The sequence below is a fragment of the Aethalodelphis obliquidens genome, unplaced genomic scaffold, assembly GCF_003676395.1.
Source record: "Aethalodelphis obliquidens isolate GAN/ISIS:26980383/991018 unplaced genomic scaffold, ASM367639v1 scaffold30, whole genome shotgun sequence".
In the NCBI taxonomy this organism is placed as follows: Eukaryota; Metazoa; Chordata; class Mammalia; order Artiodactyla; family Delphinidae; genus Aethalodelphis; species Aethalodelphis obliquidens.
Window position 1 is genome coordinate 8,888,302 of NW_020837974.1, and position 19,216 is coordinate 8,907,517.

Consider the following 19,216-nt stretch of genomic DNA (forward strand, 5'->3'; position numbering starts at 1 on the left):
CAGGGATATCCGCTCTTTCCAGCTGGAGAAACGCGGTTACCAGTTTTCCTCCTCCAGCCATAAAAAGAGCCTTTGCAAACAAAACTGCTGCCTGGGGCTGAGGGCCTGAGACTAAGCTTGAGAGGAGGACCTGAGGGGTCAAGGCTCTGAGCACCTGCTACATGCCAGGCTGTGAGCTGGGAGCAGCTGTTGCTTTTCGCCGCCTCTTCTTTCTCTTTGGAGCTGGGTTGGGTGTAACTTCTGGGGCTGATGCTTCAGCCTGTGAGACGGAGCTGGAAGAAAAGAAGAGTGAGTTAGATGTGCCCCAATCCTCCAGCGTCTTCCAAGCAGGCCCCCTGCTCACTCACCTTGGCACCTCTACCCGTTCAAGTACAGCAGTGAAGAAGCCGCCAGTGAGCGTGGTCTCAGGGGAGGCCCGGAGGCAGTGCTCAGCACCTGGAAAAGTGCCAAGGCCTCGGTGCGGCCAGGAGGGGAGGACAGGAGCCAGCCTGCAGAGAGGAAATGGAACGGGCTTCTAAGTAAGAGGGCGGCCCTCGCCCCAAGACCCTGGTGGACACCCACTACCTGAAGGCTGCTGGGCTCTGCTGCAGGGCGGCTCGCACCACGTCTTCGTTCTCCTCCTGGTAGAGGGAGCACGTGGAGTAGACGAGGCGCCGCAGGGCAGGGAACGTGAGCGCGTGGCTCAGCGCCCGCTGCTGGAAGGCAGCCAGTGCTCGCAGGCGCTCCTGGCTCGGTACGCCGGTCCCGGGCTCCTCCAGCTGTCTGGTCAGCATCCCTAGGGAAGAGTGCTTTCACCACACGCTGCCTGATTTCGTATGAAATCCGCACATACAGATGAGCACATCTGACCATTCACAGGATAACCTGAGCCAGAACTAAACCCGAGGCCAAAACGAACGACCACCGCCACACACACCCCCATCCCCGCTCTAAGGCTGCTCTGGATCTGTGGGGCCCTTGGCCGCGTTTTCCCCCATCTCACCAGAGCCACTACAAGAAGGATCCAGCAAGATGTACTGGACCTGACGATAACGCTGGTCTGAGGGCGAGACCTCCAGGAAGTCCTGCTCAGCCAGCTCACAGCAAGAAACCCCGGCCCGGGCCAGCAGCGTAGCCGTAGAAGCCAGCCGCTTGGCATCCAGGTCAAAGGCAAAGATCTTCCTAGGGAGGAGGGCAGAGTTGAGGTGAACTGAGAATTTATGTAACACGTAAGAGCCCACAGGTCTGACACAGTGACACGTACCTGAAGTCAGGACACACAGAAAATCATACTTAAATGTCTTTAAATTCTCAATATTTAAAAAGGGTCAGTGGGGGACTTCCCTGGTGGTCCAGTGGTAAAGATTCCACCTTACGATGCAGGGGACGTGGGTTCGATCCCTGGTCAGGGAACTAAGGTCGCACAGCCTGTGCACCACAATGACCGAGCTCGCGCACCTCAATGAGAGCCCACGTGCCTCAAACTACAGAGCCCACGCCGCAACGAAAGATCCTGCACGCCTCAACCAAGACCCTGTGTGCCACAACTAAGACACGACACAGCCAAAAATAAATTAAAAAATTAAAGTGAGTCATGTGAAGTTTAAAACAAAGTTAAAAAAAGTAAAGGTCAGTGGTTAGAAATAACTGCCCAGGGCCCTCTGCCCCAAGGGCTAAGGGATTCACATCTCACACGTGTAACCCACTGGGAAGCTTAGGGAACTGCCCTAGGTCCACGAGGAAATATTTAAAGGGAAGACCTCCTTTCAGCCTTCATGACCTACTGGAGTTGAGTTCCTTATTTCTTCTTATAAAATATAGGATCAGACCCCACCCCACTCTGTCTGACCATGGCACTCACCCTTGGTTCTTCAGAAGGGCAGCCAAGTGACTGGTCTTATTGCCTGGGGCAGCGCATGCATCGATGACATGGGAACCTGGAGGTGGAGCCAGCAGCATGGCCGGGAGACAGCTCGCCTGGCGGCGCAGAGCACAGGGGCTGGCTCAAAGGGACCCCAGGCTGACCACTCCCCTCCCGCTCCTCCCATTTCCACCCATCCACCCTACCTTGTCTTGTAGGATGAGGTGACCAGCTTGGTACAGTGGATGTTCATGCAGATCTGTTCGGGCAGGAAACACGAGCAACTCCGGCAGCAAGGAATCCAGAAGAAAGCACTTCCCTTTGAGGGCCCGTACGTCCTCGAGGCTGCCGGGGAATAAGAGCTGTTCATGCCACATTTTCTGAACCCCTCCGTGCCAGGCAGCAAGCCAGACATTTCACATGTCACCTAACTGCTTATTTATGCAACAAACGGTTAAAACTGCTATGAGTAAATTAACAAGCTGATAAGATAGAGGCAGCAGTTAAGAGAACAGGCTTCTCAGGCCAGACTCTAGGTTCAGGATCCCACCTCCATCATTTACCAGTGGCGGCAGCACTGACACTTCAGCCTCTGTCTACAGTTCTGGAAAATGGTAGATCTCGTGAGGATTAAATGACATGCAAAATACTTAGCAAAATATTTTGCACAAATTAGACACTCACTAGCCAGTACTATTAAAACACAACCCTGGGGAGAGGGGCCTGGTTCAGGGAGGTAAATGCTGAGCTGATTCCTGATGTTCATATAAGTAACCTGAGGAGGTAAGGTGAAAACTGTACTCTCCACACTGCAAAGGAGCATTGTTCATTCACCTGACCCACGTAGAAAACAGGCCTAGAGAATAACAACCCAGAAAGCTATGAAGTAGCAGAGCTGGAATTCAAACCCAAACACAACCATTCTCTACCACCCTGGTCACTAAGCAGCATGCTAGAGGCAGATGGGGGAACATCTACAACAGATGGAGAGAGAGGGAGAGAGAAGAGGCAGCTTCCCAGAGCTGTCAAAGGACAGACCAGGAGGTAGGTGAGTGCAGGGAAGCCTGGGGTGAGGAGCAGCAACCACTGTAATAACAGGTGCACAGAGTGCATGGCAGATGGGCCTGGAAAGGAAGCAGGGGGCACAGCGCAATGGAGAGCCACGGGTTTTCAGCAGGGGAGTAAAGCATCAGATCTGGCTGCAGATCTCTGCAGCCAACACAAGGAGGACAAACATGACAAGAAAGTCTGGAAGTGGGGAGACCAGTTTAGGAGATTATTCTGCCAATCATGATAGGATATGATGCTTAAACCCAGGCAGTATCCAGGAGGACAAAAAGAAAGATGCTGAAGGCACAGTAATAAATGACTGAAAGGAGAGGAGGGAAGCATCTATGATGACTCAGTTTCTGCCTTGACCAAATGGGTGCATAATGGTGATATCTGTTAGGTTAAAACAGGGAATGCACAAGATGCCAGTGCCAGGAACGCAAGGATGGTTCAACACCCACAAAGTAATCAATGCGATATACACAATTAACAAAAAGGATAAAAATCACATGACCATCTCAACAGATGCAGAAAAAGCATTTGAAAAAATTCAACACCGGGCTTCCCTGGTGGCGCAGTGGTTGAGAGTCCGCCTGCCGATGCAGGGGACGCGGGTTCGTGCCCCGGTCCGGGAAGATCCCACATGCCGCGGAGCGGCTGGGCCCGTGAGCCATGGCCGCTGAGCCTGCGCGTCCGGAGCCTGTGCTCCGCAACGGGAGAGGCCACAACAGTGAGAGGCCCGCGTACCACAGAAAGAAAAAAAAATTCAACATCCACTCATAAAAACTCTCAACAAACTGGGTATAGAGGGAACACACCTCAACATAATAAAGGCCATATATGACAAGTCCACAGATAAAATCATACTCAATGGTGAAAAGCTGAAAGCCTTTCCCCTAAGATCAAACACAAGGCAAGGATGCCCACTCTCACCACTTTCATTCAACCTAGTATTGGAAGTCCTAGTCAGAGCAGTCAGGCAATAAAAATAAAAAGCATCCAAATTGGAAAGGAAGAAGTAGAACTGTCACTATATGCAGATGACATGATTTTATATAAAGAAAACCCTAAAGAATCCACCAAAAAACTATTAGAACTAATAAATTCAGTAAGGGTGCAGGATACAAAATCAATATACAGGGAATTCCATGGCAGACCAGTAATTAGGACTCCGCACTTTCATTGCCAAGGGTGCGGGTTCAATCCCTGGTCAGGGAACTAAGATCCCACAAGACATGTGGCATGCCCCCCCCCCCAAAATATATATATACGAAAATCTGTTACATTTCTATACACTAATAATGAACTATCAGAAAAAAATTAAGAAAACAATCCCATTTACAATTGCATCAAAAAGTAAAAAATTCCTAAGAATAAATTTAACCAAGAAGGTGAGAGAGAGACCTGCACACTGAAAACTATAAGACATTAATGGAAAAAAACCTGAAGATCAAAAAAAAAAAAAAAAAAAACCTGAAGATCACACAAATAAATGGAAGGATATTCTGTGCTCATGGATTGGTAGAATTAATACTGTTAAAATGTCCATACTACCCAAAGAAATCTACAGATTTAACACAATCCCTATCAAAATTCCAATAGCACTTTTCACAGAAACAGAATGAACAATCCTAAAATTTGTATGGAAGCTCAAAAGACCATGAATAGCCAAAGCGATCTTGAGAAAGGAAGAAAAAAGCTGAAGCATCATGCTCCCTGATTTCAAACTATATTGCAAAACCTATACTGCAAAACCACAGTAATCAAAACAGTATGGCACCAAGGAGAAGGTCAAGGTGGCAGAGTAGGAGGACGCTGAGCTCACCTCCCCCCCAATGAACATAGCAAAAATACATCTACAATGTGGAGCAATTCCCACTGACAACAAACTGGAGACTAGCAGAAAGACTCTTATACAACCAAGGGTGTAAAGAAAAACCCACATGGAATATGGGTAGGAAGAGAAGCAATCAGGTCAGGACCTGTGCCCCTAGGAGGGGACAAAGAAGAGAGGGATTACACAATCCTCCTTGGGTTTCAGGATGCTGGCACCATCTGGGTGGCATCACCTGAAGGACCACATGGAAGCTGATTCCCTGCCACAGACACCCTCACTATTCATTACCAAGAGGAACTCCTATTGATACTGTGGTGTAATACTTGTAGACTTTTAAAAAATCAGTATTTATTAACAACCAGGAAAAAAATGGAGCTCATACTTAACATATGACTCCATGACTTGTTTTCCCATTTGCTATATTGTCAATAAACATTCACACCATCAATGTAAGCAGCTCCCTGATATTTCACAGTCTGGATAAAACCAAAATTTACTGAACCAAATACATATTGTTGGGATATTTTAGAATAAATGTAGATCGAGACCAATTTTCCCCTATTCGAAACAAAATTATGAACATTTCAGAAGTGCAATCTAACAATAAATGACTAAAAGCAAAATTGCTCAAAAAGGATACACAGGGCTTCCCTGGGGGCGCAGTGGTTAAGAATCCGCCTGCCAATGCAGGGGACACAGGATCAAGCCCTGGTCCAGGAAGAGCCCACATGCCACAGAGCAGCTAAGCCCACATGCCACAACTACTGAGCCTACGTGCCACAACAACTAAAGCCCGTGTACCTACAGCCCGTGCTCTGCAACAAGAGAAGCCACCACAATGAGAAGCCTGCGCACCACAACGAAGAGTAGCCCCCCTCTCACCGCAATTAGAGAAAGCCTGTGCGCAGCAGCAAAGACCCAATGCAGCCAAAAATAAGGGTGCACAGGTGAGTGGTTCAAACCACATTATTAGGCACCACAGCCCTAGGGTCTGACACCAGGAAGATGAATCCCCTTAGCTGGTTTGAAAACCAGTAGGACTTACAGAACAGCTGTTAGAAACCTAGATTCCACTCATGAAAAACAAGCACATGCTTGCTTACTCCAGGGAACAAGGTGCAGGAAGCTGACTGAAACAGCCTGGGACTCTGGCTGGTTTCCTGCAAATGCCCCAGCCCAGTGCACACCCCAGCCCATGTCAAGCAGCTGCACTGATTCCCTGGCTCTGGCACAGCTCTACGCTAGGGAGAAGGCTGCCGGTGCCAAGGAGAGTGCACAGTTTGGGGGGTGGGGTGGGGACGAAGCCAGCTCAGACCTGGCATGGCATTCAGTTGGGGCAAGGGCAGCCATTACTGGCATTCGTAGAAGCAACAGATCAGGAGTGGTCTGGAGCTGACTGGCATGCCAGGACTGCCCCAGAGTGTGCCCCAGCCCGTGCCAAGCACCCACTCCAGCCCCTCTTGCTCCAGCACCACCCCCTCTGGGGCAAAGGTGCCATTGCTGGGAGCAGGGTAGAAAGCACACTTAGAGGAAACAGAACCAGTTCAGACCCAAACCTCGGCTTCTGCTCCAGTATCCTGGGACCAGACACCACTCTCAGTAGGGCAGTGACAGCCACTGAGAATAGGAAAAGCCCTGGCTCACACCTGGCTCTGGCTCTAGCTCTAGCCCCTCCACCTCCAGCCCCACCTCCCACCAAGGTGATAGCTGCCAGCACACCCTGGGGAAAGACATGACCTGTGCTTACTTTAGATCCAGTTCTCCCACCAAAGGCACTGGGCACACAGAGACTGCATAGTGATGCTCCCACACAAGGATACCCCTTCGAGACTGGGATAGGTAACTTTTTCACCTAATTTCATAAAGTTAAGCGAAATAAGAAGACAGATGAATTTGCTCCAAACAAAAAAAACAGGGAAGAAAACTGAAAAAAAACAACTAATGAAACAGATAAATAATTTACTAGATAAAGTGTTCAAAGCATTAGTAATAAGAGTGCTAACTGAACTAGGGAAAACAGACGAACACAGTGAAAATTTTTACAAGGAACTAGAAAATATAAAAAGGAACCAAGTCAAAGCTGAAGAATACAGTAAGTGAAATGAAAAAACACACTAGAAGGAATTAACATCAGATCAAGTGATACAGAAGAACACACACTTGATCTGGAAAACAGAATAATGGAAACTACCTAATCAGAACAACAAAAAAATCTTTAAAAAATGAGACCAGTTTAAGGGATCTCTGGGACAACATCAAGCGTACTAATATTCACATTATAGTGGTCCCAGAAGGAGGGGAGAGAGAGAGAGGTCAAAAATGTATTTGGTGAAATTATGGTTGAAAACTTCCCAAACCTGAAGAAGGAAACAAATATCCAGGTATAGGAATCACAGAGAGTCCCAAACAAGATGAACCCAAAGAGACCCACACCAAGACATCAAAATTAAAATGGCAAAAGTTAAAGAGAGAATTCTAAAGGCAGCAAGAGAAAAACAAAGAGTAACATACAAGGGAATACCCAGAAGGCTACCAGCTGATTTCTCTGCAGAAACTTTGCAGGCAAGAAGGGAGTGGCATGATATATCTAAGGTGCTGAAAGGGAAAAACCTACAATGTAGGATACTCTATCCACCAAGATTATCATTTAGAATTAAAGAAGAGAGAAAGAACCTCTCAGAGAAGCAAAAAATAAAAGAGCTCATCACTACTAAACCAACTCTAAAAGACATGTTAAAGGGTTTTGTCTAAGTAGAAAAGAAAAGGCTATAACAAGAAGTAAGAATTTATAGGAAAGGAAAAATCTCGCTTGTAAGACAAACATATAGTAAAAGTGTGGATCAACCACTTAAGCCAGTATGAAGATTAAAAGACAAAAGTTGTAAAATCAACTATAACTACAATAAACAGTTAAAGGATAAACATGAAGATATAAAACATGACATCAAAAACACAAAACATAGGGGAGAACAGTGAAAAAACATACATCTTTTAGAATGTGTCTGACCTTAAATGGCTATCAGTTTAAAACAAGTAGATACAGTTATAGATCAACATATATGAACCCCATGGTAACTACAAATCAAAACCTACAGTAGAAACACAAAAATCAGAGAGAAAGGAGCACAAGCATACCACTTAAGAAAAATCATCAAACCACAAGGGAAGAAACTAGGAACAGAGAAGAACTACAAAAACACCCAGAAAACAAGCAACAAAATGGTACATACCTATCAACAATCACTTTAAATGTCAATGGACTAAACAACTCAATCAAAAGACATAGGTAGCTGACTGGATTTTAAAAAAAACAAGACCCATCTATATGCGGCTTACAAGAGACTCACTTCAGAGCTAAAGACACACACAGACAAGTGAGGGGATGAAAAAAGGTATTTCATGCAAATGGAAATGACAAGGAAGCTGGGGTAGCAATATTCATATCAGACAGAGTAGACTTTAAAACACAGTCTGTAACAAAAGACAAAGAAGGGCATTATATAATGATGAAGGGATCAATAAAAGAAGAGGATGGGGCTTCCCTGGTGGTGCAGTGGTTGAGAGTCTGCCTGCCAATGCAGGGGACATGGGTTCATGCCCCGGTCCAGGAGGATCCCACGTGCCACGGAGCGGCTGGGCCCGTGAGCCATGGCCGCTGAGCCTGTGCGTCCGGAGCCTGTGCTCCGCAGCGGGAGAGGCCACAGCAGTGAGAGGCCCGCGTACCGCAAAAAAAAAAAGAAGAGGATATTACACTCAATAACATATATGTATCTAATATAGGACCATCTAAATATATAAAGCAAATATTAACAAACATAAAGGGAGAAACAGACAGTTATAAAATAACAGTAGGAAACTTTAGCACCACACTTACATCAAGGGACATATTGTCCAGACAGACAGAAAATCAATAAAGAGGCTTCCCTGGTGGCGCAGTGGTTGAGAGTCCACCTGCCGATGCAGGGGACACGGGTTCGTGCCCTGGTCCGGGAAGATCCCACGTGCCGCGGAGCGGCTGGGCTCGTGAGCCATGGCCACTGAGCCTGCGCGTCAGGAGCCTGTGCTCCGCAACAGGAGAGGCCACAACAGTGAGAGGCCCGCGTACCGCAAAAAAAAAAAAAAAAAAGAAAATCAATAAAGAAACAATGGTCTTGAATTACACATTAAACCAGTTGGACTTAATCGATATCTACAGGACATTTCATCCCAAAACAGCAGAATACACATTCTTTTCAAGTGCACATGGAATATTCTCCAGATAAATCACATGCTAGGCCATAAAACAAGTCTCAACAAATTTAAGAGAATATATCAAACATTTTTCCAACCACAACAGTATGAAACTAGAAATCAATCACAGGAAGAAAAATGGGAAAAACACAAACACATGGAAACTAAACAATACACTACAAAAAAGCCCCAATGGGTCAATGAAGAAATCAAAAAGGAAATCAGAAAATACCTTAAGACAAATAAAAACTCAACTTTCCAAAATCTATGGGATGCAGCAAAAGCAGTTCTAAGAGAGCAGTTTATAGCAAATACAGGCCTACCTCAAGAAACAAGAAAACTTTCAAATGATCAACCTAACCTATCATGTAAAAGAATCAGAAAAAGAACAAAGCCCAAAGTAAGCAGAAAGAAGAAAATAATAAAGAGAAGAAATAAAATAGAGACCAAAAAACAAACAAACAAAAAAATAGAAAAGATCAATGAAATCAAAACCTGATTTTTTTTTAAAGGATAAAATTGATAAGCCTTTAACCAGGCTCATCAAGAAAAAAAGAGGGCTTCCCTGGTGGCGCAGTGGTTGGGAGTCTGCCTGCCGATGCAGGGGACACGGGTTCGTGCCCCGGTCCAGGAGGATCCCACGTGCTGCAAAGCGGCTGGGCCCATGAGCCATGGCCGCTGAGCCTGCGCACCTGGAGCCTGTGCTCCGCAACGGGAGAGGCCACGGCCATGAGAGGCCTGCGTACCGCAAAAAGAAAAGAAAAAAAAGAGAGGACCCAAATAAAAGAAATGAAAAAGGAAATATTACAACCAATATCATAGAGATTAAAAAAATCATAAGATCCCATTTGTTTATTTTTATTTTAATTTTCATTACTCTAGGAGGTGGGTCAAAAAAGATGCTGCTGTGATTTATGTCATAGAGTGTTCTGCCTGTGTTTTCCTCTAAGAGTTTTATAGTATCTGGCCTTACATTTATGTCTTTAATCCATTTTGAGTTTATTTTGTGTATGGTGTTAGGGAGTGTTCCAATCTCATTCTTTTACATGCAGCTGTCCAGTTTTCCCAGCATCACTTATTGAAGAGGCTATCTTTGCTCTATTGTATATTCTAGCCTCCTCTGTCATAGATTAGTTGACCACAGGTGTGTGTGTTTATCTCTGGGCTTTCTATCCTTTTCCATTGATCTATATTTCTGTTTTGTGCCAGTACCATACTGTCTTGATTACTGTAGCTTTGTAGTATAGTCTGAAGTCAGGGAGCCTGCTTCCTCCAGCTCCATTTTTGTTTCTCAAGATTGCTTTGGCTATTCGAGGTCTCAAAGGAAACCATAAATAAGAAGAAAAGACAACCCTCAGAATGGGAGAAAATATTTGCAAGTGAAGCAACTGACAAAGGACTGCTCTCTAAAATATACAAGCAGCTCATACAACTCAATATCAAAAAAACAAATAACCCAATCAAAAAATGGGCAGAAGACCTAAATAGACATTTCTCCAAAGAAGACATACAGATGGCCAACAAACACATGAAAAGCTGCTCAACATCACTAATTATTAGAGAAATGCAAATCAAAACTACGAGGTACCACCTCACACTGGTCAGAATGGCCATCATCAAAACACCTACAAACAATAAATGCTGGAGAGGGTGTGGAGAAAAGGGAACACTCATACACTGTTGGTGGGAATGTAAATTGATTCAGCCATGATGGAAAACAATATGGAGGTTCCTTAAAAAAAATAAAAATAGAACTACCATACAACCCAACAATCCCACTACTGGGCATATACCCAGAGAAAACCATAATTCAAAAAAACATAGGCACCCCAATGTTCATTTCAGCACTATTTACAACAGCCAGGACATGGACGCAACCTAAATGTCCATCAACAGAGGAAAGGATAAAGAAGATGTGGTATATACACAATGGATATATAGATATACACAATGGAATATTACTCAGCCATAAAAAGGAATGAAATTGGGTCATTTGTAGAGACGTGGATGGACCTAGAGAATGTCATACAGAGTGAAGTCAGAAAGAGAAAACCAAATATCTTATAATAACGCATATATGTGGGATCTAGAAAATTGTATAGGTGCTTGCAAAGCAGAAATAGAGATACAGACGTTGAGAACAAATGTATGGATAGCAAGGGGGAAAGGCGTGGGGTGTGAGGAAGTGGGAGACTGGGATTGACACATATACATTATTGATACTATGTATGAAACAGACAACTGTTGAGAACATACTGTATAGCACAGGGAACTCTACCTAATGCACTGTGGTAACCTAAATGGGAAGGAAGTCCAAAGGGAGGGGATATCTGTTATGTGTACAGCTGATTTCATTCTGTTGTGCAGTGGAGGCTAACACAACATTGTAAAGCAACCATACTCCAATAAAAATTTAGAAAAATCAATCTGAAAAAACAACATAAGAGAATACTATGAACAAACAGTTATATGCCAACAAAAGACAACCTAGAAGAAATGGATAAACTTCTAAAAACATACAATCCTACAAGACTGAATCAGGAAGAAATAGACAAATCTGAAGAGACCAATCACTAGTAGTAAAATTGAATCAGTAATCAAAAAACTCCCAGCAAACAAAACTCCAGGACCAGATGGTTTCACAGGGAAATTCTACCAAATATATAAGGAAGAGCTAATACCTATCCTTCTCAAACTATTACAAAAAAACTGAAGACGGAACACTCCCATATTCATTCTACAAGGTCATCATTACCCTGCTACCAAAATCAGACAAAGAAACACTCCAAAAAAAAAAAGAAAATTACAGGCCAATATCTCTGATGAATATGGATGCAAAAATCCTCAATAAAATATTCGCAAACTGAATTTTAACAATATAGAAAAAGGATCATACACCATAATCAAGTGGGATTTATTCCAGGGATGGTTCAATATCCCCAAATCAATCAATGTGATACACCACATCAATAAAAGGAAGGATAAAAATCACAAGACCATCTCAATAAATGCAGAAAAAGCATCTGAAAAAATTCAACATCTATTCATGATGAAAACTCTCATCGAAGTTGGTATTAAAGTAACATATCTCAACATAACAAAGTCTGTATATGACAAACCCACAGCTCACATCATACTCAATGGGGAAAAGCTAAAAGCTTTTCCTCTAAAATCAGGAATAAGACAAGGATGCCCACTCTAGCCACTTCTATTTAACACAGTGTTGGAAGTCCTATCCAAAGCAATCAGACAAGAAAAAGAAATAAAAATGCATCCAAATTGGAAGGGAAGTAAAACTATCACTATTTACAGATGACAAGATAAAGAAAACCCTAAAGTTGCCACAAAAAAACTGTTCATTAGAAAATGAATCCAGTAAAGTTGCAGGGTACAAGATTAGCATTATACACTTTTCTATGCACTAATAATGAACTATTAGAAAGCAAAACAATCCTGTTCAAAAGTATATCAAAAAGAATTAAATAACTAGGAATAAACTTAACCACAGAGGTTAAACTTAACCACCTATACTCTGAAAACTATGACACTGATGAAGGAAACTGAGATGATACAAAGAAATGGAAAGATACCCATATTAAGGGATTGGAAGAATTTAAATTGTTAAAATGTCCATACTATCCAAAACAATCTACAGATTTAATGCAATCCCTATCAAAATATCCATGACATTTTTCATAGAACTAGAACAAATAATCTTAAAATTTATATGGAACCACAAAAGACCCTGAATAGCCAAAGCAATCTTGAGAAAAAAGAACAAAGCCAGAGGTATGAAGCTCCCAGACTTCAGACTCTACTACAAAGCTACACTAATCAAAACAGTAAGGTACTGGCCAAAACACAGACACATAGATCAATGAAACAGAACAGAGAGCCCAGAAATAAACCCACAAACTTATGGTCAATTAATCTATGACAACAGAGGCAAGAATATACAAAAGGGAAAAGACAAAGTCTCTTCAATAGGTGGTGCTAGGAAAAACAGACAGCTGTATGTAAAAGAATGAAATTAGAACATTTTCTCACACCATATACAAAAATAAACTCAAATCAATTAAAGACCTACATGTAAGACCAGACACCAAAAAACTCCTAGAAGAAAACATAGGCAGAACACTCTTTGACATTAATTGTAGGGGAATTCCCTGGCAGTCCAGTGGTTAGGACTCTGTCCTTCCTCTGCAGGGGACACGGGTTCAATCCCTGGTCAGGGAACAAACAAAGATTCTACAAGCTGCGTAGCGCAGCCAAAAACAAACAAACAAAAAAAAACTAGCAATTTTTTTGTTTTTTGATCTGTCTCCTATGGCAAAGGAAACAAAATAAATAAATAGGACTAGTTAAACTTAAAAGCTTTGGTACAGCAAAGGAAACCACTGACAAAATGAAAAGACAACCTACTGAATGACAGAAAATATTCACGAATGATATGACTGATAGGGATTAACATCCAAAAACATATAAACAGCTAAGACAACTCAACATCAAAAATACAAACAACTGGGCTTCCCTGGTGGCACAGTAGTTGAGAGTCCGCCTGCCGATGCAGGGGACACGGGTTCGTGCCCCGGTCCAGGAAGATCCCACATGCCGCGGAACGGCTAGGCCCGTGAGCCATGGCCACTGAGCTTGCGTGTCTGGAGCCTGTGCTCCGCAACGGGAGAGACCACAACAGTGAGAGGCCCGCGTACCGCAAAGAAAAAAAAAAAAAAAAATGTGGAGAAGGCATGAATAGACATTTTTCCAAAGAAGACATACAGATGGCCAACAGGCATATGAAAAGATGCTCAACATTGCTAATCAGAGACATGCAAATCAAAGCCACAATGAGCTATCATCTCACACCCATCAGCCATCAGAAGGGCCATCAACAAAAAGAACACAAATAACAAATGTTGGCAAGGATGTGGAGAAAAGGGAACTCTAGTACACTGCTGGTGGGAATGTAAATTGGTGCAGCCAGTATGGAAAAACAGTATGAAGGTCACTCAAAAAACTAAAAATATAACTACCATATGATCCAGCAATTCTACTCCTGGGTATATATGTGAAGAAAATGAAGTAACACTACTTTGAAAAGATACATGCACTCCAATGTTCATAGCAGCATTATTTACAATATCCAAGTTACTGAAGCAACCTCAGTGTCCATCGATAGATGAATGGATAAAGAAAATGTGGCATACATACACAACAGACTATTACTCTGCCATAAAGAATGAAATTCTGCCATTAGCAAGAATGTGGACAAACTTGGAGGGTATTATGCTTAGTGAAAGAGAGAAAGACAAATTCTGTATGTTATCACTTATATGTGGAATTTAAAAATAAATTAACAAATACAACAAAACAAACAGATTCACAGATACAGAGAACACCACAATGGTTACCAGTGGGGAGGGGTGTAGTGGAATAACTGAGGACATGGAAAGGAGACGTGACCCATGAGCCCCCCCTCGGCAAACCGAGGGCTAGCGAATAAGTCAGAACCCCTCGGCAAACCGAGGGCTAGCGAATAGGCCAGGACTGCAGGCAGTCCTGGATACTTTGGGCACTGATCCATGAAATGACCTCAGTATAATCAGAACACAAGGAAACGTCCTTGTGCTACTTTAGTATAATCAGAATGATGGGAACACAAGGAGATGTCCTTGTGCTGCTTATGAGCTCAAGGACGAAGCACGGCATGTCAAGAAAGCCCATTGTTGCTTGTATAATCAATAAAAGCATATGTTGCTGCTTTGGATTTCTGGAATGTTAAGAAAACAAGTCTTAAGATGTAAACATAGATAATGCTTAAATAAAAGCTACCACAGCAGGACAGAAGGCACTGTATTCTACTGCTGTGCTTCTGCACAATTCATCTCGTGTGATGAGCTTACTTTGGGCCCTGTCATAACAAAACTACAACAGAGGGGGAAGGAGGGAGGGGCAAGATAGAGGTAGGGGATTAAGAGGTACAGTACAGAGAATGTAGCCAATATTTTATAATAACTTTAAATGGAGCATAATCTATAAAAATATTGAATCACTATGTTGTATACCTGAAACTAATATAATATTGTAAATCGACTACACTTCAATTTAGGGAAAAAAAAAAACAGTACGGTATTGGCATGAATATAGACACAGATCAACGAATCAGAATAGAGAACCCAGAAATTAACCCACAAATATATGGTCAAGTATACAGTTAAGGAGCCAAGAATATACAGTGAGGAAAGGACAGTCTCCTCAATAGATGGCATTGAGAAAACTGGACAGCTGCGAATAAAAGAATGAAACTGGACCACTATCTTACACCGCACACAATAAATTAACTCAAAATGGATTAAAGACTTGAATGTATGTGGCATATTACTCAGCTATAAAAAAGAATGAAATCTTGCCATTTGTTGACAATATGGATGGACCTAGGGGTTATTATACTAAGTGAAATAAGTCAGAGAAAGAAAAATACTATATGATTTCACTTATATGTGGAATGTAGAAAAAAGATGAATAAACGTAACAAAACAGAAACAGAGTTACAGATACCAAGAACAGGTGATTGCCAGAGGGCAGGAGGGTGGCAGGGAGGAGAGAAATAGGTGAGGGAGATTAATAGGTGAGGGAGATTAAGAGGTACAAGCTTCCTTGGGCTTCCCTGGTGGCGCAGTGGTTGAGAGTCCGCCTGCCGATGCAGGGGACACAGGTTGGTGCCCCGGTCCGGGAAGATCCCACATGCCGCGGAGCGGCTGGGCCCGTGAGCCATGGCCACTGAGCCTGCGCGTCCGGAGCCTGTGCTCCGCAACCGGGGAGGCCACAACAGTGAGAGGCCCGCATACCACAAAAAAAAAAAAAAAGAGGTACAAGCTTCCAGTTACAAAAAAAATGAGTCGGTCTTCCCTGGTGGCGCAGTGGTTACGAATACGTCTGCCAATGCAGGGGACACAGGTTCGAGCCCTGGTCCAGGAAGATCCCACACACCGCGGTGCAACTAAGCCCATGTGCCACAACTACTAAGCCTGCGCTCTAGAGCCCACAAGCCACAACTGAGCCCACGTGCCACAACTACTGAAGCCCATGTGCCTAGAGCCCGTGCTCCACAACAAGAGCAACCACTACAATGAGAAGCCCGCGCACCGCAACGAAGAGTAGCCCCCGCTCACAGCAACTAGAGAAAGCCTGCACGCAGCAACGAAGACCCAATGCAGCCAAAAATAAATAAATTAATTTTTTAAAAAAATGAGTCACGGGTATGAAATGTACAGTATGGGGAATATAGTCAATAACTATGTAATATCTTTGTATGATGATGGATGGTAACTAGACTTATCAATTGTGGTGATCGTTTTGAAATGTACAGAAATATCAAATCACTATGCTGTGTAACATGAATTAACAGTGTTATAGGTCAATTATACTTCAAAAACAAATCAACCAACTCATAAAAAATGAGATCAGATTTGTGGTTACCAAAGATGAGGGGGAACTGGATGAAGGTAGTCAAAAGGTACAAACTTCCAGTTATACAATAAATAAAGTATTAGGAACGTAACATACACCATGATAAATATAATTAATACTGATATATGTTACATATGAAAGTTGTTAAGAGAATAAATCCTAAGAGTTCTCATCACAAGGAAGAATATATTTCTTTTCCATCTCTTTCATTCTGTATCTATGTGAGATGATGGATGGTCACTAAACTTACTGTGGTCATCATTTCATGATGTATGTAAGTGAAATCATTATGCTGTGCACCTCAGACTTCTACTGTGCTGTATGTCAATTACATCTCAATAAAACTGAAAGGAAAATAAAAGACTTGTATGTAAAACCTGAAACCATAAAATGCCTAGAAGAAAACAGGTGTAAGCTCCTTTACATCATCCTTGGCAACGATTTTTTGGATTTGACACCAAAAGCAAAGGCAACAGGGGCTTCCCTGGTGGCGCAGTGGTTGAGAGTCCGCCTGCCGATGCAGGGGATATGGGTTCGTGCCCCGATCCGGGAAGATCCCACATGCCACGGAGCGGCTGGGCCCGTGAGCCATGGCCGCTGAACCTGCGCATCCAGAGCCTGTGCTCCGCAACGGGAGAGGCCACAACAGTGAGAGGCCTGCGTACCACAAAAAAAAAAAAAAAAAAAAAAAAAGCAAAGGCAACAAAAGCAAGCAAAACAAACACAAAAACCAAGTGACACTACATCAAAGCTTCTGCACAGCAAAGGAAACCATCAACAAAATGAAAAGGCAATCTATGGAATGGGGGGAAATATTTGCAAATCATGTATCTGATAAGGGCTTAATATCCAAAATACACAGCGAACTCATACAACTCAACAGTTTATTAAAAACACCCAATTAAAAAATGGGCAGAGCCTCTAGAGAGATATTTTTCCAAAGAAGACATACAGATGGCCAACAGGTACACTACACTGTACGGTTGTTAGCATAAGTGACACCATCATAAGTCAGGACAGTTTCTCCTGTCCTGCTGACTCTACTCAGGACTGTACTGTGCAGTAAATCTTCTCTGCCGTCAGGGCTTTGTAGTTAATAGACAGTGTTTAATAATCATTAGGACCAGTGGCCTCTATGCTCCGTTAGTCCCCAAACAATGATGAAAACCTTCGCTGGTGTATTCCCAGCACCCATGAGACTCGTTACTGATTTATAAATCTTGACTTAGGAATGCATGCCCTGTTTCCAAGGACCTACCCGCATACCCTAGGTTAACTATAAAATTGTCCCATTGGCCCCTCTGCTGTGCAGAGTGCAGCAACGAATCCTTCCAGATTGTTGTCTGACCAATCCCACCCCGTAAGTTACCCTATAATAAACTGATCCATTGATTATCTAGAGCTGCCTGCCTCATTTTTCGGCCTCCTGATGCCTTCTCAGTTCAGTGGGCACTTTTCATTCCCTCCATCCTCCAACAATTGGCAAGCCAGTCAGGAAACTGAAAACGACACAGGAATGGGTAAAGGGGCAGTAAAGCCCATTGATGGTAGGGGAAATCCCAGGCTGGCCAGCCACTTCCACGTGCAGTGATTTGGCCAGGCTTAGGGAACACTTCCAGCCAGTTTGTGAGTACAGGGATGCCCCCAAAACACCAAAGGGCTTATGAGATATATCAACTGAAGCGGTGGGAAAGCAAAAAGTGGAAAAACAAAGTAAGCTATTGCATTGCATGACCTTTGTTATGCGCTCTAATGACTGGCACAGAAAAAGAATTACAGCTCAACAGGGAACTAAAGAAGACTAAAGAGGCGCCGGCATTAGAAAGGGATATCCAGATGGCATGTTCCACCACTTCAGACATAATTAAGGACAATACAACAGGAAGAACATGTTGAAGTGATAACATGTAAGATGCCTAAAATGCAGGGCCACAGGCTGTTCCATTCAAACGTGAGGAGCTTTTCATAGGAGAACTGGGACCCCAAGAGGTGGGATCCTTGGGATAACTACATGTCAGAAGATGTGGACATAACTCTAGAAGAGGAAGACCTGCAGGCAAGACCTCTGATCCAAACTACAACACAGGCCACTAGGGAGCCAGGAGATAACCGAGACGAGATCCCTAGAATCCAAGACACAACTATGCGGGGATATTTCTCCACTGAGTTAGAATTCACTGGCAGGTTTAAACAAAAGAGTAGGAAAGGAATTGCAGCCTGGGTGCTCCATTCATGGGATACTGGGAGAAATGACATTATATTAAATGAGTCAGAAACATCAAAAATGGCCTTGGTCACAGCACAGCCCACCCTCCAGCAACATCTGTATGCGACTGGGTTGGGAGAAACCCAAGGGTGGCTACAGCCACCCTGATTGACTAGATACGTGCAGGTATACACACGGCTGGGCCAAATGAGGGGGATGTGCCGGCCCCATCCTGAAGATCGGCCTCTACGCAAGAGTTACAAGAAATAGCTACGGGAATTGGGAACAAAGCATGCTACCTATGCTCCTAATTTCCGAGAACTTGATGAAGAGTTATTTACAACAGGTGTAAAGGATGGTATCCTGCAGTCTACTCTAGGAGCTTGGTACGGGACCTTAGTTTCAGTTTTGGCCCCAATGGTTAATCGACTCATTCAGACGGGGCACCCATGACAGCTGATCTAAGCAAAACTGAAAAGATCTGGCATAAGAGAAGCAGAAGGGGAGACAAAGGCAAAGAGAAAAAAACGAAAAGTGAGGACACTAAACAAAGGGGCCCAACTAGAATTTCCCACAATTATGG

General features: G+C 43.4%; 1 protein-coding gene across 1 annotated transcript in view; it reads right to left on the bottom strand.

Moving 5' to 3' along the window:
* Positions 1-45: 45 nt before the first annotated feature.
* Positions 46-19,216, bottom strand: part of NSUN5 (NOP2/Sun RNA methyltransferase 5) — a 33,088-nt gene continuing 13,917 nt past the window's right edge. Inside the window, exons 5-10 of the mRNA XM_027126131.1 lie at positions 2,047-2,185; positions 1,841-1,956; positions 983-1,161; positions 565-775; positions 348-488; positions 46-272 (exon numbers count right to left, since the gene is read on the bottom strand). Coding sequence (XP_026981932.1) covers positions 158-272; positions 348-488; positions 565-775; positions 983-1,161; positions 1,841-1,956; positions 2,047-2,185 — 901 coding nt within the window. The 3' untranslated portion in view covers positions 46-157. The remainder of the gene's footprint in view (positions 273-347; positions 489-564; positions 776-982; positions 1,162-1,840; positions 1,957-2,046; positions 2,186-19,216) is intronic.